Source organism: Oncorhynchus tshawytscha, linkage group LG02, assembly GCF_018296145.1.
Source record: "Oncorhynchus tshawytscha isolate Ot180627B linkage group LG02, Otsh_v2.0, whole genome shotgun sequence".
In the NCBI taxonomy this organism is placed as follows: Eukaryota; Metazoa; Chordata; class Actinopteri; order Salmoniformes; family Salmonidae; genus Oncorhynchus; species Oncorhynchus tshawytscha.
The window spans coordinates 62,244,723-62,265,063 of NC_056430.1; the positions used below are offsets into that span (position 1 = coordinate 62,244,723).

Below are 20,341 nucleotides of genomic sequence, written 5' to 3' on the forward strand. Positions count from 1 at the left end.
ATTCCCTAAACAATGTTCAGCAAGGGTCTCATCCAGGGTCATGTTCAATAGGAACCAAACAAAATAAAACTGAAAGAGGGAGATGGAAAAAGACTAGTTTCTATCTATGTGGGCCGGCAACAGTGTCTGACTGGGCCGTGGCTCCGACGGGCCTGCTCTGACTTGGAGCCAAGGCAAGGCCATGGGTACTTTTTTTTAGCTTGGATTTACATAACAATGGCAAACTCGATATTAACACCTCAAAAAGCAACAGTCTTGAATGATGCAGAGGTTTGGGAAACACGAGAGCTTACATTAAAGGGATACTTCGGGTTTTGGCAATGAGGCACTGTATCTACTTTCCCAGATTCACATGAACTCGTGGATACCATTTTTATGTCTGTGTCCAGTATGAAGTAAACTAGAGATTCACGAGCCAATGCTAAGTAGCGTTACCCATAGACTTCCAGTCATTGCGCTAACGCTAGTTAGCAATTGCGGTAGTGATAGTTAGCAACTTCCTTAAAACTACACGCAGAGACATAAAAAATGGTATCCACGAGTTCCTGTGACTCCGGGGAAGTAGATTGCCAAAATCCTGAAGTTTACCTTTAACATAAAACATTGGCAACACCCAGTGCTTCATTTGTAAATCGGGAGGTGCCGGAACAAACAGTGAGCATTAGAGGGGGGTGACCTGGGGAGTTCGGAGGTAACACAATGCATGATGATTTTTTAAAAATAATAAAGCATTGCATTAATACAATCACATTTGAGTAGTGGCATAGAGCAGTAGAGTAGAGGCACTTTCAGAAGTTGCATACATGGGGTAATTTTTTTGTAGCATAATGGGACCCAGACAAATAACATGAACAAAAAATGTAAATGCTTCTTTATGGGATATGTTATGGCAGGCTGAGCCACATCAGAAGGGAAGAGGCTCATAGCCCTGATACGCGTAACTACCACCCATAATATTGTGTTACGTGGGACCACCTACAGGCTGAACGAGACAAATAATGGGAACTTTGTGGAAATGCTGGGTATCTTTGATTTCAGGACTATGAACAGCTACAAAGACAAAACATCGCCGACTGCAATACAGCACCACAGCAGAGGAAAGAGGCCACTCTAGGTGGGCCATGAAATGCTGAAAATGACAAATTAACAAAATTCGTTAAAACTGGGTCACTGACAGAAAGCTTATTTTACACTGCTCCAGCGAAACGAGGCCCGCCACGCATTTATGGAAACACTTGTTTCCAAAGCTTAAATGATCACTCTTCTACAGGAATATTAAATTGTTAAAATGTGCAAAAAAAAAAAAAAAAGTTTATTGTAACAATTGTGGGGTTGTGCCATGTGTTATAACAGGTGTCATGTTGTTAGTAAGAAACTGTTTCCTACTATAGGCAGCATAATCATTGCAACATTGTCAAATTAAAGCAAAATTCCTTTATGCCCAGTAAGGGACCTCCTATATTTGCACACGAGCACCAACAAGTTTTATGGGCCTAATCTTAGAATTGGACCCTATGACATCTCTCAAATTCAAGTTTTAGCAGTGGCTTTAAAATGCTCCCATAATTTCTCATGCCAAAAACATGGCATTTAAATTGAAAAAATATAGAGTCAACACTTTATTCCATTTCTAAATTGATAACTTTCAGGCATAAGTTTTTATAGGCATAAAACACATCATGACCCACAGATTGATTTATGTATTAAAATGTAAAATGGTGATAACGGTCAACCCTGGTTTTGGTAGTTGACTGCCAACGCCACCTGTCGTTAACACCATGCCGTTGGTGACACGAGCCTGAGATTTAAAGATGAACTGCTCATCAGTGGGGTCAGTCATTGAGGGAGCCCAAGGAAGAAGTACATAAAAAAACAAAGACGAGACATGGCGTGTCAAAAAAAAAAAAACTGTTTAATTAAATTACAGAATGCATCAACTACAGAGGACTTCTGGACATACGGGTCTTTGCAAACAGCCAGTCCTATGATTCCTTGTGGCACAAGCATGTGCAGTAACACACTGCTACATTGACAAATCTTCTCATAACTCCTTATCGGGTGTTCACCTGCAAGACAAAGGTAAAATATTATTACCATATAAAGGACAATTTAAGTGAAGGGGGGGGGGCTTTCAATAATTACAGCAATGTGTTTTTTCTGCTGTTCTGTTCCATACTAAAAAAAACTATCATAATTTTAAAAAGGCATACAAGATATAATGCAGGTTGAATGAGAGATCTGGTGGAGATCTCCACCAGTGGCACCAGAGGGTGGTCGGGGCACTTACCACGTCATCAATTTTAAGGATGCTGCGGACCGTCTCGGTGGCGAGGGTCAGAGCGCTGACAGACACCAGCAGAGGCTGCACCACCAGCTCCTCTAGAATGTTGGAGATACCGCCCTGAGAGAGGAATGGGGAGATCATTACCCCGGGGGTGTTTAACCAGATGCGAAACATTTCAAACGATGCAGAGATGTAATTAGAGGAGACGAGTCAAATCTCCATTCTACATGATAAACAATCCCATATCTGGTATGCTACTGCAGTAATGTAAATCTGAACGACACTCAAAAATGAAGGTCCTGTATCGAGCTGGTGAATGGCTGGGCCACAAGAGACTACAGTCAATGAATAGGCAAATAAGTTTACTGCGAGCACACCAGGACAATGAGGTGTTGTCAAGGCGTGCCTCTAGCCTCAGGAGAGTCACATTTGTTCGAAATCTGAAGGTTCTCAGGATGCAACGTTGAACAAACTATGGCAGGGTGAAAATAAGCATCAAACAAAACAGAATCCAGGAGTGTGGCAGGGCCGTACCTTGCGGACATTGATCCCGGCAGTCTTCTCGCCTTGGGCATGCCTATTGCGGAGCTCTGTGACAGTGGAGATTGGGTTGAGGCCAGCGTTCTCGGCCAGTGTGGACGGAACAACCTCCAGAGCGTCTGCGTAGGCCCTCACGCAGTACGCTTCCATGCCTGGCAGCGTGCGGGAGTACTCAGCCAGACGCAAGGCCAACTCGATCTCAGGGGCGCCGCCACCGGCGATCAGAGCCCTGGGAGGGAGAGAAAGTCAAGGTATAGAGATTAAACAAAAGTGTCCCCCCCATTCTGATAAAATGTTGAAAGCAAATAGGCTGTAGTAGAGTGGGGCGATAGGGACAAAAATCCATACTGCAATAAATTAACTTTATTAATATATGTTAATGATAAATTTACAACATTGTGAACCACTGTTATTCACATGTCCAGTATAGGCTACCTACAGTAGGGAACTGCAAAATGCCCACGATAAGTGGTTGGTATAGTCGGAGTCAATCGTTTTTGGCTTGTCAAAGCTTGAGGCTATAGCGCTAACATATACTACATTTTCAGATCAGATTGAGTGAAGGATATGGGGATGGAGATGAACCCCAATGATAGAAGTTAACCAAACAAGGAATTTAATGAATGCATAGAAAATGGTTATTACTAAGCTGGTATACACTTCAGTGCCCACTTCTTCCTTCCCCCCCCCTTTCGTCTGTAATAAAAAGGAATTAGATCTGACCAAACTGGATGATATCAAAACAGAAATATCTATGGTTGGTTTCAAGATCTATTGGGATCGAACACAAGATCTGTTAAACTCTTTAAAAAGGTGCACATCCGTCACAGCTATTTTAGGCGTAGTTGCAGTCTTTCAGAGGAGTATGTTCCTCTCAACAGGTCCAGAGCCAGGGGTGAAGCCACTGACCCAGGTTGAAGAGAGGGTTTCTCTGTCCCCCGGAAATGGCCACTTGTGACATGGACAGCCACGAGTGGGCAAAGCTTAAAGGGACTGGCGCTTACTTTTCTATGTAATAATTCCACATACGTCACTGCATGCATCTAGAGAGGCAAGTGTTGCTCAGACAGCAGACCAGAGCGGCTGCAGTAACGCACCTCTTCTTCACCAGGCAGCGGATGACACACAGAGCGTCGTGGATGGAGCGCTCCGCCTCCTCGATCACCAGCTTGTTGGAGCCGCGCACCACGATGCTCACTGTCTTACCGGGGTTGGTGCAGCCTGTGATCTATGGAGAGGAACAGGCCAGAGAGAAACAGCATGAATTCACTTTCAATTGGAAATTGAAACCAGACGCATGCCAAAGTTAATATGCAACATGCCGACCAGACCAGGACACGCAGGTTGAACTATCAAAACAAATTCTGAACCAACTATATTCATTTGGGGACAGATCAAAAAGCATTAAACAATTATGTCAATTTAGCTAACATGTCCTGGGATAAACACTGGGTTGTAATTTATCTGAAATGCACAAGGTCCTCTACTCCGACAATTAATCCACAGATAAAAGTGTAAACAGAGTTGGTTTCTAGTAATCTCTCCTCCTTCTTTGGACTTTGTGGCAGTTAGCAACCAACTTTAGCTGCATTACTACCACTAACTGGACTAGAGTGTGGACCTCAGTTCATCTTTGTCACCCACGTGGGTATATACCCCTATAAACCAATGAGAAAGGAGAGGTGGGACTTGCAGGGTCTCAAATAGAAAAGAGTTATATTTTAGCGCGAGCATTGTGAGTGCAATGACTGAATAGCATGTGTGTGAGCGTTGCAAAAATACATTTACACGCGACGCGAGGGGTGTGGTCAGCATGTTAGAATAAGCTTTTCTGAAACATTCAATCGTTATTACAGTGAACATTTAGAGCAAATAATTTACATTTTTATTCAAGGTTGGAATACACGTAGTAACCATTTTAGGGATTGCATGTAGCCTGTTTGATGACCATTTAGTTCCAAGGGTATTATTAGGATAAAACATGGGTATTTTGACACGAGTCTTTCTTCCACATGCATAGTTGTGATGGAAGCAGTCCCATATCCAAGCCTGGGAGATTACTTGAACCAAATTGCAATTAGTTTAAGTGAATTTGCATACCTTGACTAGCTTGCCAGAGCCATCCAGGCTGACCTCCTCTGCCAGCTCGGCGGTGCCCATCATCTCAGGAAGGAACTGATCAATGTGGGCGATGGGCTTGGTGCCGATAGTCTGTAGGTGTGCAAGGTGGGGGGGGGCAAGGTTAGCTCAGCATCAGTCAGCCAGCATTTGGCTGTTACAGAACATGAACAACAAAGTAAAAGCCAATCGAACATTATTTTTGTTTTACCTTGCAGATGAACTCAATGTCCTCCCTCTCGATCTCCTTGACCACCATGATCTTCATCTTGTTCAGGAAGTGAAGGGCCAGATCGCTCAGAGCATCTCTGAAAGAAGTAGGTTCTACTTTTTAACCATGTCTACATCCGCACATCATCCAGTGATCGAATCAACAGAGGTCCACCTACGGGAAGAGTCTAACATACAGTGGAACACCTAGCAATTATGCTAATGCTTGCCCTTCTATTGAATACATTTCTAGATATTGTGAGTGATTGGACAAAGTGAATTGATTACATTACAGTGACATGACAGTGATAATGTGACAGTAATGCATCAGGTGTTACCTGAGGATGGACTTCTGGATGAGCAGGACGTTGCAGCCCGCCTTCTTGATCTGTTTGACAAGGTTGAGGATGTAGGCACGCTCCTCGCGCAGCACGCGGTCCATCTGGGCATAGTCTGACACTACTATCTGGTTGTCCATCTGGATACAACACGCGAGAGGGACAAAAAAAAAAAAGTACATTGAGATGGAACAAAACGATTAAGAAAATTAGAAGATTGAGGGGTAATAAAAAGGTAACATAAAATACTTGTCGTAGTGCATAACGTCAAGGACATTGACTGACAAACATGGAAGCCAATTTCAACGAGACAGTCAGTGATTGGGATGACTTACGTCGGTTTTGGGCGGGGACAAGCAGAACTGGATGAGGGCGATCTTGGCCTTCTCCACACGGGACACACCGGAGTTGACCACCTTCTGGGTCAACACTAAGCCATCCACCAGCTCACAGTCATCAATGGTCCCACTGCAGAGAAACACCCAGGACATTATTATGGGTGGAATATCTGTCTAAGGGCAGCAGTGTCTACCTAGCTGAGTAATTAACAAGAAAGAATGACAAAATAATTTGCGTTGTCGATTGAGATCAGTGGATTGTGTGTCTATTCATACACAAGCCATTGATAAACACTCAAGTAGGACATCAGTGTGGTTGTGTTGCTGATTACACAACTATGTTTTTGATGTGATAGATTGTCAGAAGGTGACTGGCAGGGAAAGCAAAGTGGAGCCATTCTGCTAATTGACCGCCTGAGATTGATCTGGCACATCAGACATGTCCACATCCCCACAGAGAGAGAACTGGGGAGTGAAAATGTGCCTAGCCAAACTGAAATTTTAACTGTCAGAAGCTTCAGGGAAGGGATGGTAACGGTATGACACTGATAATACATTAGTAACCCACGGTATACTATTGGATCATGTTTTCATTAGGCACGAAATGGCAGAAAAGGAACTGCATAAGGGGAGGGACTACCTGGACTTTATCAATAAGAAAAGCTAATTTTCCATTGCTAAACATATTAATATTTCCTGTTGCATGCCCTAATGAACATGACCCAGAAGTCAATCCTGTTTGTAATCCTAACATTTACATTTTGGTCATTTAGCAGACGCCCTTATCCAGAGCAATTTACAGTAGTGAGTGCATAATCTGGAGCCACCACCCTTCCCCCCCTCCTCACCCCAGCTTCTTGACAATGTGGATATCGTGCAGGTCCACGCCGGTGGCGGTGGCCGGGTCGATGACGCGCATCACGGCGTCCACGCTCATGGGCGCTAGCAGGCTGGAGTACTGCGACACCACCTTGGAGCACAGAGAGGTGGTGGCACTGTTCAGCAGTGTCTCGCGGTCGCTCAGGAGCACCGGCTGGCTCATGCCCGTCAGCACCTCCACGCCCTTATCCACCGCCTTCTGGAACGACTCAGAGATTGTAGTGGGATGGATTCCTGGTGGAGAAGGAAATGACAGGCAGTTTGTATTAAAGCTTTCAGATGCAGGGACTCCATTAGATTAGAACTGATTCGGGTCTAGGAGTTTATAGTGTAAACCAGTTGTCTGGTCCTAGGAGAGCTTCAAGGGTGCTGTTCAGGCTTTTGCCACAGCCTGGCATAATATATATATATATATATATTTTTTTTTTAAACTATGTCTGCAAGACGGGTGGGATTTGTCCTTTTGATAACTATTCCATTGGTTCCTCATCATTTACCCTTCTGAAGCAACTTGGCGCATGCGTCAAGCAGGGCACCAGCAATCACCACCACTGAAGTTGTGCCGTCGCCAGCCTCAATATCCTGGGCTTTGGACAGCTCCACCATCTGAAAGACAAACATAGCTTCAGACTCCTGATATTGGTGATCTTTCAAAGGGACATAGACACTAGAGAGGAATGTTCCCAAAACATGCCTTTAAGAAATAACCTTTAAGAAAATTTGAATTATCACTCAAAATGAAGTGCTTGCCAGATGTTAGAGCAGTAATTTAACATTTCAACAAAAAATGCCACAACAATTGTTGATGACAGTGCAGAAACTTGGGAACATATCCCCAGCTCCCTTATCTTCAACCTTACCATCTTGGCCGCAGGGTGCAGCACCTGCATTTGTTTCAGGATGGTGGCCCCGTCGTTGGTGATGGTCACATCACCCTTCCCATCCTGAATCTGAAATAATCAATTCCTCTTTAAGTTACAAACAAAATGACCAAACCTTGAGAGATGGTATAGAGAAGTCAAGAGTGCCGATGTAAATAACTACATTTAATTACCATTTTGTCCATGCCCTTAGGGCCAAGGCTGGTTCTGATGCATTCAGCGACAGCTGTCAAACAAAACAAATCTGTTACTTCCACAAAGGGGACACTCCTCTAGCACTAGGATACAGACACTGTTTACTTCTTGACTACTGAGGGGGACAAGACGACTCCAACATACTCCATTGATTAAAGAGTACATAAATGGATGCTCATGACAGTTCATTTTGTCAATTGTTGGTCCTAACAAAGCTAGGGTAAAATAATCATCTGGTCACTGTTGCTAGAATAGCTAGATTGCGCACTAATGCCAATGTTCTTTAGAACCTTCATGATTTGCTCTGTAACAGATTCTAGCTTGCTAACTGGGTACCAACTTGTGGCTAACGGTGGCCCTGCCCAGATTGGGCCAGCAGTAGCATCCATTCATTCATTCATTCGCAAAGGGAGTGTCGCAGCAGCCGTCTGGGACAAACACAGGCGTCAAGGGTAGGTATTTATTCGTCCAACAATGAAATACGAATACTGCATTTGTAGTTTACCCTTTCCTGCGGAGATGTTACTGAAACGAATCTGCGCTGGCTTGTCACGGTCCACATATGCCCCTCGTCCTTTGTTTTTCATCCCACCACTTGGCATCTTCGGTCCAGCCATTGCTTCAGGCATCCTTACTTATTTTCTTCGGAATATGTTACTAAAATACTTTTGATGGGGACAGATGTAACCAAAAACACAGAAAGGGCTGCTTGACTTCAGATGGGTCCAGATTCGAATTTATCTCTCGTTCCTTCCAGAAGCTTCCAGAGCCACCGATTACGACCCGAGTTGAAAAAGGACCCTCCTGTCAACTTCGAGGGCGCCTTGATATGACGTGTTTAGCTGTCTGACCATGTGCCATGCGGGTTTATATGTGGGATGAGACTAGGCTAGTAGAGCACTGTGCGCATCAAACTATTTTTTGGGGGGTACATTTTAACGAATTAATATGTATATACAGTCATGTAAATGTACTGGTAGAGATATTGTATACAATTAAGGGACTTGTGGTGTTGATCAAAATGATTAAATCCATCCTCATCAACAGATGAATCTATCTAATTTGACTAGTTGTGTCTACCTCTGATGAAGTCTTGTTCCTGTAACGTTAGCTGCATGCTGAGAAACCAAATGACTGAACCACAGAATTTTCTAAACTATCTTTGACTGAACTGTGTTCTCGTTCTACATAAACATTTGATTGTCTTGCAAATGCTGTAATTAATTTGCCATTCAAGGTAGGTTTATGACTTGTTGTTTTTTTGCTTCGCAAGCTTGTGCTTATTTGTATTCTCAGATAAAGCTATAGCTATTTTAGAAACTACAGTAGCGAGCTAGCTGTATTGGCTAGCTGCACATCATAACATGAAATGCATCAACATCCACACAGCGCTGCGAGTGTGACCTAGTGCTAGCAATGTGTACACAGGTCTCAGAGCAAGCAGCCTTGTCCAGTATTGTACAGTAGTACACATTACATTTTACTTCTGGGTTAACAGAGATTATAGCCCCCCATAACTATATTTGTAGTGCAAAGTGTGCTTGCAAGCTTAGCTTCAGCTACCAATGATTGTAACCTCACCATACAGTGTGTGATATGTTATGAGCATGGTGATATTACTCTTAGATAACTTACAGTAGTACTGATTCTACTGTCAGCTAACTTGTAGTGGGTCTGCCAGACATAACTGTCCATTCAAATTTCTTACTGATCTCATTAATCTATGATCTCTGTCCATTTTACAGCAGTATTATGTTGCCCTTGAAGGAGAAAGATAGACCAATAGTGAAGAAGCTGCTGGAAGCAGGATGCTGCGCCCGCTGTGTCCTGAGGTTCTGCTGCTTGGGTGTGCAGTCGGCCTACCGCCAGTCTTATGAGGCCAGTGCTCTTGCTGCATTGTATTGTCTTTGCACTTAAAGCAGGGACAGACATACAGACATTTCAGAGATACAAGTGCAAAGACAATTAAGTAGCTCCAACATTCTTCTTTGTAGGTAGCCTTGGTGTGCTCCTTTAGAAGAATTGTGCCCATGATCTAACTTGCTGTCATATATTTGGTTAACTGAACTGCTGGCAGACATTTTAATATATTTTCTGTTGCTGAATAATGTTCTTCTATTTGTCATGCTCAGGATACAGCAAGGGAACTTTGTGCTTTTGTCAGTGATTCAGAGAATAACGAATCCCAAGATGCAGCCGTGCTGGAGCAGCACAAAGAAGACCCCCCTAGTAAAAAAATGAAGATGGATGCCGCAAAGACGGACGTCCACTCAGAAGGCGACTCTGCTGTGGTTGCCACGGTGATGGAGGAAGGCGACGCCGAGCCAGCGGACTCGGACGTGTGTGTGGTGTGCCTGGGAGTTTTACAGCAGTTCTGTGATGAAGCCTATGCCATAAAGGTGTGTTTGGTCACTATTAATCCTATTGCATTAGGAGCCACTGTTGTTTTACACCTATGACTATGTATGTCTTATGTGTGTCCCAAATGACACCCTGGTCAAAAGTAGTGCACTATATAGATAATAGGGTACCATTTTAGGACACAACCTTGAAGATTAAAATGAAATCAAAGACCTTAGTACCTGCCTAGTGATCAAATACCCCATCATCATCATCATCATCATCATCAATCAATGCTCCAGGCTACCAGAATATGCCTCAAATAACACAGCTTGAGGCCAGAACCAACACTGGAATTTGGGGGGGGATTCATGAAACTGTTTTTGTGTGTGTGTGCAGATATCGGAGGTGGTGAAGGCCAAAAACTACCAGTTTGACACAATGGTACTGTCCGTCTCCCTACCGGCCCAGCTGTCTGTCAGAGAGGTCAGTGGTTACATTGTAGGCCTTGGCTGATAACTGATGTACCGCAATTATCTACCTATCAGCTTACAGTATATCCAAATGGTTTGTCTCAAAACAACTTCCATTCAATAGAAAAGTATGATTATTTCAACCTCAGTTGATTCTGTCATAGCTAATCTGTCAGTCTAGCCTGGACCTGAGTCATTCTATACAGGGTGATGTGTGGCAGTGCGAGACTTCGATACAGTCAATAATGCAGTATCATGTCCCTGGGTTGGCCATTAGAGAGCATAGTTACCTCAAAGTTAGTGTTACTGCGTCTGTCTACTGCAGAGTTGACTGAAGTGCAATCGCAAGAGCCATTGTTTCTACAGATGTAGCACTCCCATTAGGGTGTGCATGACGGATGCTTGTAAACAGACAGGGGATTACTCATTTCTGAACATGTACCCTCCTCTCTCTCTGCCACACTCCTACAGCACTCTTGTTGGCTGCATGTAAAGAAGGAAGTGAGGTAAGTTCGCTACACCAGAGTGGCATCCATCTATCTAGCCTAATTTCTGTCCGTTCAAGAAATCATTCTAATCTCAAAGTATCATCACATTGAAATATTACAGTGTTCTATACTATATTATGACCACAGATCTTTCACGTTACCTTTTATAACGTCATGTCATGTCTTAACCCATAAGAGTCTAAGTCGGAGGAGGGCTGGGTTCTACTAAGCTATATGGAATTGTTTTAAGAAGGTCATACCAAGGATCATTTAGCTATTTGATTTTGAATTGTAAGACCCCTGGAAGATTCCCAAAACTATATATTTTTTAAAATTACATGAAAAATGCTATCTGGCCTTACTGCTATTAGCCCATACAAACGCATTGAATAACAGATTCACTACATGGAACAACAGATAGTTCCCCCCAAAAGAAATCTAAAGGAAGTTTGTTCTGAAGTGTCTGTCCAATATCTGAGAGATATAAGAAAGATCAAGAAACATTTGTTGTTATTTTTTGGACTAAACAGTCTCCATATATACTTCCATTCATTTTTTCAACTTGTACGGGGGGAACCATCCGACAAGTCTTGTGAGGCCTCTGGACGTCCTAGAGCAAAACAACCGACATGTACGTGTTCCTGAGAGTCTCGCCCATATTATTTTGGCCTGGACCCTTTATTTCCGACACGGAGCCCCGCCGATCCATCATGACTGGTCTGCCGACGTAATCGTCCGATGTGGTTACAACAGGCTTTTCCGTTGCGATGTCACCGACGACCCATCTGCTATCCCCGCCCCGCTAGCTTTCTGAACGCTGTGCCTCCCGCTCGCCTAGCATAGTAGCGACTATCGAATGGCTCCCGGACTCACCTATAGCTGCTCATTGGACCCTATGATCACTCGGCTACACATGCCTCTCTCTAATGTCAATATGCCTTGTCTTCTGCTGTTTCGGTTAGTTATTGTTTTATTTCACTGTAAAGCCCCTAGTTCAGCTCAACATGCCTTAGATAGCTCTTTTGTCACACACTCCACACATGGGGAGACCTCACCTGGCTTAGCTGGTGTCTCCAGAGATGCAAGCTCTCTCATCGTCACTCAATGCCTAGGTTTACCCCTACTGTACTCACATCCTACCATACGCTTGTCTGTTCATTATGCCCTGAATTTATTCTACCACGCCCAGAAATCTGCTCCTTTTACTCTCTGTTCCCAACGCACTAGATGACCAGTTCTTATAGCCTTTAGCCGTACCCTTATCCTACTCCTCCTCTGGTGATGTAGAGGTTAACCCAGGCCCTGTAGCCCCCAGCATCACACCTATTTCCCAGGCGCTCTCATTGTGTTTCACTGCTGTGTTTTATTCACTGCTTTAGCACACTCCGCCAACCCTGATGTCCTAGCCGTGTCTGAATCCTGGCTTAGGAAGGCCACCAAAAATTCGGAAATTTCCAACTACAACATTTTCCATCAAGATAGGCCTGCCAAAGGGGGCGGAGTTGCAATCTACTGCAGCGATAGCCTGCAGAGTTCTGTCATACTATCCAGGTCTGTGCCCAAACAGTTCGACCTTCTACTTTTAAAAATCCACCTTTCCAGAAATAAGTCTCTCACTGTTGCTGCTTGTTTATAGACCCCCTTCAGCCCCCAAGCTGTGCCCTGGACACTATATGTGAATTGATTGTCCCCCATCTATCTTCAGAGTTCGTACTGTTAGGTGACCTAAACTGGGACATGTTTAGCACCCCGGCCATCCTACAATCTAAGCTAGATGCCCTCAATCTCACACAAATTATCAAGGAATCTACCAGGTACAACTTTAAATCTATAACCATGGGCACCCTCATAGATATCATCCTGACCAACTTGCCCTCTAAATACACCTCTGCTTTCTTCAACCAGGATCTCAGCGATCACTGCCTCATAGCCTGCGTCCGTAATGGGTCTGCGCTCAAACGACCACCCCTCATCACCGTCAAACGCCTCCCTAAAACACTTCAGCGAGCAGGCCTTTCTTATCGACCTGGCCCGGGTATCCTGGAAGGATATTGACCTCATCCAGTTAGTAGAGGATGCCTGGTTGTTCTTTAAAAGTGCTTTTCTCACCATCTTACTCACACTGTCACCACCCTGGGGTGGCAGGGTAGCCTAGTGGTTAGAGCGTTGGACTAGTAACCGGAAGGTTGCAAGTTCAAACCCCCGAGCTGACAAGGTACAAATCTGTTGTTCTGCCCCTGAACAGGCAGTTAATCCCACTGTTCCTAGGCCGTCATTGAAAATAAGAATTTGTTCTTAACTGACTTGCCTAATAAAGGTAAAATAAATCAAAATTAAAATCTATGATAATCGAGAATTTCAATAACCATTTTTCTACGGCTGGCCAACTGTTACAGACCTATATCCATCCTGCCTTTCTAAAGTCTTCGAAAGCCAAGTTAACGAACAGATCACTGACCATTTCGAATCCCACCGTACCTTCTCCACTATGCAATCTGGTTTCCGAGCTGGTCATGGGTGCACCTCAGCCACGCTCAAGGTTCTAAACGATATCATAACCGTTTTCAACAACCTGGCCAAGGCTTTCGACTCTGTCAATCACCGCATTCCTATCGGCAGACTCAATAGCCTTGGTTTCTCAAATGACTGCCTTGCCTGCTTCACCAACTACTTCTCAGATAGAGTTCGGTGTGTCAAATGGAGGGCCTGTTGTCCAGACCTCTGGCAGTCTCTATGGGGGTGCCACAGGGTTCAATTCTTGGGCCGACTATTTTCTCTGTATTTATCAATGATGTCGCTCTTGCTGCTGGTGATTCTCTGATCCACCTCTACGCAGGCGACACCATTCTGTATACATTTGGCCCTTCCTTGGACACTGTGTTAACAAACCTCCAAACGAGATTCGATGCCATACAACACTCCTTCCGTGGCCAACAACTGCTCTTAAATGCAAGTAAAACTAAATGCATGCTCTTCAACCGATTGCTGCCCGCACCTGCCCGCCCACCTAGCATCACTACTCTGGACGGGTCTGACTTAGAATGTGTGGACAACTACAAATACCTAGGTTTCCGGTTAGACTGTAAACTCTCCTTCCAGACTCACATTAAGCATCTCCTATCCAAAATTAAATCTAGAATCGGCTTCCTATTTCGCAACAAAGCCTCCTTCACTCATGCAGCCAAACATACCCTCGTAAAACTGACTATCCTACCGATCGATATCATTTACAAAATAGCCTCCAACACTACTCAGCAAATTGGATGTAGTCTATCACAGTACCATCTGTTTTGTCACCAAAGCCCCATATACTACCCACCACTGCTACCTGTATGCTCTCGTTGGCTGGCCCGCGCTACATATTCGTCGCCAAACCCACTGGCTCCAGGTCATCTATGTCTTTGCTAGGTAAAGCCCCGCCTTATCTCGGCTCACTGGTCACCATAGCAACACCCACCCGTAGCACGTGCTCCAGCAGGTATATTTCACTGGTCATCCCCAAAGCCAACACTTACTTTTTCCTTCCAGTTCTCTGCTACAAATGACTGGAACAAATTGCAAATATCACTGAAGCTGGAGACTTATATCTCCCTCACTAACTTTAAGCATCAGCTGTCAGAGCAGCTTACCGATCACTGTACCTGTACACAGCCCATCTGTAAATAGCACACCCAACTACCTCATCCCCATATTTTTTATTTTTTGCACCCCAGTATCTCTACTTGCACATCATCATCTGCACATCTATCACTCCAGTGTTAATGCTAAATTGAAATTATTTCACCTCTATGGCCTATTTATTGCCTTACCTCCCTACTCTTCTACATTTCCACACACTGTACATAGATTTTTCTATTGTGTTATTGACTGTACCTTTGTTTATCCCATGTATAACTCTGTGTTGTTGTTTTTGTCGCACTGCTTTGATTTATCTTGGCCCCAGGTTACAGTGGTAAATGAGAACTTGTTCTCAACTGGCCTACCTGGTTAAATAAAGGTAAAATAAAATAAAAAATAAATAAAATGAGTGTGTAGCCCAAACTGTTTGGACGCTACAGACAGAAGTTGAAGATCTGCTGTACCGACTTCAGGGGTCGTAGAGTAAAACGGAGAACACCATTGTGTTCGTGAGAGTCTCATCTTTCCATAGAGTAATAAACCGTTCAGACACTACAGACAATTTTGTGAGTAGGCCGAAGTCTCATGGTCTGACAAACACTGCTCTAGTTCTGTCACCTTTTACCTCCGATGCGGAAGTGATGGATCAAGGCGCATCCAATGCAAAAAAACAGTATCTCTAGATTAAACTGACAGGGCACGGACATCGACATTAGGGGGTTTTAATACTTTAATTAATTATGTTGAATTTGTTACCAAACAGGGAGAAGTCTATGTGCCTCGATATGGATGATGTCATCCAGGTGAAGGAGGCTTTCAAGTGGACCATGCAGGGTCTGGTGTCCAAAGAGCTGGGGGGCATACCTGTGGTGACCAAGGTCAGTGACCCATGACCCGGAAGTAGCCATACAGTAGCCTCACTTGCTGATGGGTCAGACACCGCTGTTGAAAAAGACTTACAGTCTTTTACAGTCATACAGTTATGATATAATGCACTACTTGTGTCTATAGCAATAACCTGTAATGAGCTAGCCTGGTCCCAGATCTGTTTGTGGCCTTCTCAAGTCAATTGCTATTGACAAGAAAAACATGACCGGGAGTTGACATGGCGGCACAAACCGACTTGCACTCAGGCTAGTACTGTGATAAGTGTTCTCTCAGTAAACTTACCCTGGTAAAATAAAGGTAAATAGATCAAATGTAAGTGACAAAATTATATGAATTCCTGAAGGGATTTAATTTTTATTCTGGATTTTTTTGTTCTATTTTTATTACATTATTTATTTTCCTCTTCATCCCACAGATCAATCGACAAACTGAACAGTTTGAGGTGGGCGTGGGGTTTACACACCCAGAGACAGACTCAGACTGCCACTTCCTGTAAGTCCTCCAATCACACTACTCAGGGAATAGATAAGATGAATAGATTGACTAGACAGCTAGATGGATGGATGGATGGACGGACTTGCGGAAGGAATGATTGACTGACTGATAGCAAAATACATGTAATATTGAATGTAATGTAGCATTTTTATGAAACTACATTCTACTTCTCTGCTTTATTCTTGCAATCAGGGCTGGCATCTGTTCAGACTGCTTCAGACCAACTAAGAACAAACAGGTGAGTGAAAAAGCCAATTGGAGCCATGTCACGTGACATTTGAGCAAAATGGGTCGTTGGTATAAATGGTTTTGATAAGTTCTGTAAATGTTTTCGTCCAATTGCTTTTTTGTTACCAATGGCGACATACCGCTCATTCTTTGTCATTCCATATCTCTCTGTGTTACTGTCTTTTCTCTGATCTCTAGTTTATTGTCTCACAACAGAATGTCTTCACTAGAATGGCCGTGGTCAAAGCCCTCGAGAAGGTTTCTGATGAGAAGTTTCTAAAGTAAGTAATCACGTTATTCTTGCTTTTTTTTTTTTTTTACTGTTTCTCTGTCTTCACTCTTTTGAGGGAACTCACAATCTAACTACATGTATTGCTTAATGATATTTATTTTCTCTCTCTAGAAAGTTCCCATGTCCCCCTACAAGGCCAGCGAGCAAATGCATCGCTCAAGATGTCCAGTGTCTTCACGTTTCTGTATTTGTGGCGGGTAAGGTTGTTTATGACATCCCTTTTGGATGATTTGAACCAAAGGAGGGCTTTCAGATTATCAAGAGTGGGGTCCGTTCACTTTACACTTCAGGAATGTATTCAGTTGGGGGCGAATCCTAACATCCACTTAGTTAAGTCAAATTTTCACTTAGTCCCCCATTGACATCAATGCATGACTAAGTAAGGAAAAGTTAGGATTAACCCTTCATGCTTTGGGATTTTAGGGTTTGAATTGACTCCTTTTTTGTCCCTGTGTTTTTAGGGAGGTACAACAAGTTCTCCCGCACCCTGCCCCAGACCCCCTGGGTGATTGACGGAGAGAGGAGGATGGAGTCCTCGGTGGAGGAGCTAATCGCTGCCCCCCTCCTCTCCTCTTTCCGGGCCGAGGGTGAGCGTATACTGAGTGGTGTTCAGAAGGCCAAACCGTAGCAAAATGTTTTGCAACAGGAAACTAAAATATATGTGCTTATTGGATGAGTTCAGGTAGAACCTCCTTGTTTCGCTCTGTTTCTAAACGTTTTCTCCTTACTGAACCTGGTAGGCTCTACAAATTATTACCTTGTGATAGACAGACCATAGAGATAGGTAGAGGGCCCAAAAGCCTGTTTTAGCATGGGCAGCGCCATTGAGAACTTTCACCATTTTGAAGTAGTCAACTGGTGGGACTTCCTATGGGTTAAATTCCTATGGGTTCATCCAGGTCATCAGAAGGGATTAGCCAATGAATTATACTCGTGAGCAAACATGCCATAGCTGCAGGTGGTAGTCAATCAGCAACCTTGGCTTCATACCTGCTCAAACACACTACAGGTAGCAGTATGCACCCTTTCAGTTCTTTTGCCAATTCGTAGAAGTAGGAGAAGAAGAAAATGGACTAATTCAAAAGAGATGGCCTAAATGGCACTGCCCATGCTCTCACTGATGCCATAATGGGACAGATGCAATGATCCAATGTCTATCTAAGTCAATGAGAAAGACAGATCCAAAAGAAAGACAGATCTACACTGGTGAATGAATCTGGTATCTCAAGTAATGTCTTTCTCCTCTTGTCCTTCTGCTCTTTGCAGGGTTTAATTTCTCCTCCTCAGGAAGGGAGGACGTGGATGTGCGGACACTTGGAAATGGTCAGACACACAACATACATATATGTTCACACATCCTCAGTCCTTGTTTCCGTCAATGTGGGGTGTAACGGAGGTGTCTCCCGCTTCGCAGGTCGTCCGTTTGCACTGGAGCTGCTAAATCCTCACAGAGCCAGGTTCAATAAGGCAGAAGTCCGACAGCTGCAGGAGGTACACACACAGCGTCTCTGCAGGGTCACACACACACAGCGTCTCTGCAGGGTCACACACACACAGCGTCTCTGCAGGGTCACACACACACAGCGTCTCTGCAGGGTCACACACACACAGCGTCTCTGCAGGGTCACACACACACAGCGTCTCTGCAGGGTCACACACACACAGCGTCTCTGCAGGGTCACACACACACAGCGTCTCTGCAGGGTCACACACACACAGCGTCTCTGCAGGGTCACACACACAGCGTCTCTGCAGGGTCACACACACACAGCGTCTCTTGCAGGGTCACACACACAGGACTTGACCACAGCCCTATCTTTTCTTCTCACAGACCATCAACCAGTCCTCTGACAAAATCCGAGTACGAGATCTACAGATCGTAAGCAGGTGAGCGACGCATTAGAAAAATGGGTCTCACTTCTGTCCAGAGACCTAAGAATGATGCTGACAGGTCATACTGTTTGTGTGTGTTTGTGGTGTGTGTGTGTGTGTGTGTAGAGATGCTATGGGCCACATGAAGGAGGGTGAGGAGGACAAGACCAAGTCGTACACCGCCCTCATATGGACCCAGAAAGCCATCAACAAAGACGACATCACGTTCTTAGAGGAAACCAAAGTGAGTGTTAAATGCTATTTTTAAATGACATATTTGCATATAAAATCAGTGGTTAAACATCTTGGTTGTAGTTTATTTTATGGTATGTGTTCTATAATCTTTGGTTTACTCATTCAGTGTAAACAGTACCTTAAAATAAAGTTCTGCCTACCTACGATATGTGTTGATACTCTTTGGCTTGGTCATATAGGAGTTGAAGCTAGCTCAGAAGACGCCACTAAGAGTGTTGCATCGCAGGCCGCTGGCCGTCAGAGAGCGCGTCATCCACACCATGAGTACATGCTTCCTGGACGCGCATCACTTCCACCTGAAGCTGCGCACGCAGGCAGGGACGTATCCTTTACACAGAACGAAGCGAAACAGTGCGATACACCAATAGTCATACACAAACCCACACAAGAAGGGAGGTGTTAAGGTTGAGACACATTCACAGTTATATACTTACACACACAATAACACATTAGATTGTTTTATCTTGAACAACTCACCGAATGTCTTTTACCTTAGCTGTTCCCAGTTACATCAAGGAGTTTGTCCACGGAGACTTTGGTCGCACCAAACCCAATCTGTGTGATCTGCTGAAGACTGAGACTGATATCCTAGAGCTGGACGTTGAGGTGGGCATTTTAGAAAGTTGACAATAAATGTATCTAGCTTTTTGTGGGATATTAAAATAAGACTCAGTGCACAGGTATTAAAAATATTGTATTAAAAATATTGAGACAGTTGAAAAGTGAATCATTTAAAGGGATAAAGCAATTTTACTTATTTCGATATTGGTTTCCTTAACTTGAAAGCAGTCTGTGCTTTCAAGCTAAGGAAACAAATATAGGAAATTGCCGAATTATGATTGAACATGCAGGTGACTCAAAAGGGTTCTTCTGAGTTTAGTCTTTCTCTCTCTCTGTGTGTTCCTCAGTCTGTAGATGTGGACTGGCCACCCTCCATCCCGGAGTGAGCCTCGTCTCACTGATGCTGTTGGGGATGCCAAAAGGAGCCCTAGTTCTGATGGGCCATACCTTCACCAATTGGACCCCCACCAACTCTGTTTAGCTCAGTTCCACTGATCTCTAGATGATATGGATAGTGTCAATATATTTGTTTGTTTTTCTTGAGGTCAATACAGATGATTTTGAAATGACTGAATCTGTGCAGCACGTGCACTAAGCTGAGGCCTTGAACTGATCTTAGATATACATGTCTTTGAGAGGCATAGCAGGGACTGGGTGTGAATGGCACTGCTGATGGATAGAACTACAATCCAAGTTAATTGCACCCTGGTGTCCCAAGTCTGAATTAGTCCCTTATTAGGAGAGGATGAAAAGCAGAAGTGTTTCAGCCCTCCAGGACAGACATTGAACAGCCCTTTTATAGAGCATCGCAGTAGTATATGGTCAGTATTTTGTGTTTATTTTCCTCAGTTGATTTACAGAGGTTTTTGTTCAGCCTTAAAATCTATTGTTTACCCATGGATTGTCCCATAGGCAAAAGTAATGCTATACTTTTTTGTATGAATGAAAATATTTGATTGTGATGTCTTCCATCAGCATAATGTTCCCCATTGTACATCCCATCCAAATAAAGACCTGGGTTATGTTGTTGTGCACACAATGGAATACT

At 43.9% G+C, this 20,341-nt stretch overlaps 2 protein-coding genes across 3 annotated transcripts; one reads left to right on the top strand and one right to left on the bottom strand.

Annotated features, from left to right (window-relative positions):
- Positions 1-1,888: 1,888 nt before the first annotated feature.
- On the bottom strand, positions 1,889-8,611 carry LOC112265183 (T-complex protein 1 subunit delta). Its single transcript, XM_024442279.2, has 13 exons — positions 8,289-8,611; positions 7,762-7,814; positions 7,568-7,657; positions 7,205-7,313; positions 6,677-6,941; positions 5,826-5,958; positions 5,491-5,630; positions 5,154-5,250; positions 4,925-5,035; positions 3,922-4,052; positions 2,819-3,053; positions 2,288-2,401; positions 1,889-2,066 (listed from the first exon to the last, which is right to left on the bottom strand). Exons 1-13 carry the CDS (start codon positions 8,410-8,412, stop codon positions 2,052-2,054), a joined length of 1,617 nt encoding a protein of 538 aa, XP_024298047.2. The 5' UTR covers positions 8,413-8,611; the 3' UTR covers positions 1,889-2,051.
- On the top strand, positions 8,172-20,319 carry pus10 (pseudouridine synthase 10). Of its 2 annotated transcripts, none has more exons than XM_042302225.1 (18): positions 8,172-8,235; positions 9,529-9,661; positions 9,916-10,182; positions 10,523-10,609; positions 11,068-11,102; positions 15,466-15,580; positions 16,006-16,082; positions 16,278-16,323; positions 16,530-16,594; positions 16,717-16,802; positions 17,067-17,192; positions 17,872-17,928; positions 18,020-18,096; positions 18,437-18,492; positions 18,604-18,721; positions 18,912-19,054; positions 19,239-19,338; positions 19,641-20,319. In XM_042302225.1, the coding sequence occupies exons 2-18, from the start codon at positions 9,536-9,538 to the stop codon at positions 19,677-19,679; spliced, it is 1,620 nt and encodes a 539-aa protein (XP_042158159.1). In that variant the 5' UTR covers positions 8,172-8,235; positions 9,529-9,535; the 3' UTR covers positions 19,680-20,319. The 2 variants fall into 2 exon arrangements, with proteins under 2 accessions (XP_042158159.1, XP_042158154.1); XM_042302220.1 differs by lacking the exon at positions 8,172-8,235 and adding an exon at positions 8,699-9,020.
- The last annotated feature ends 22 nt before the right edge of the window (positions 20,320-20,341 follow it).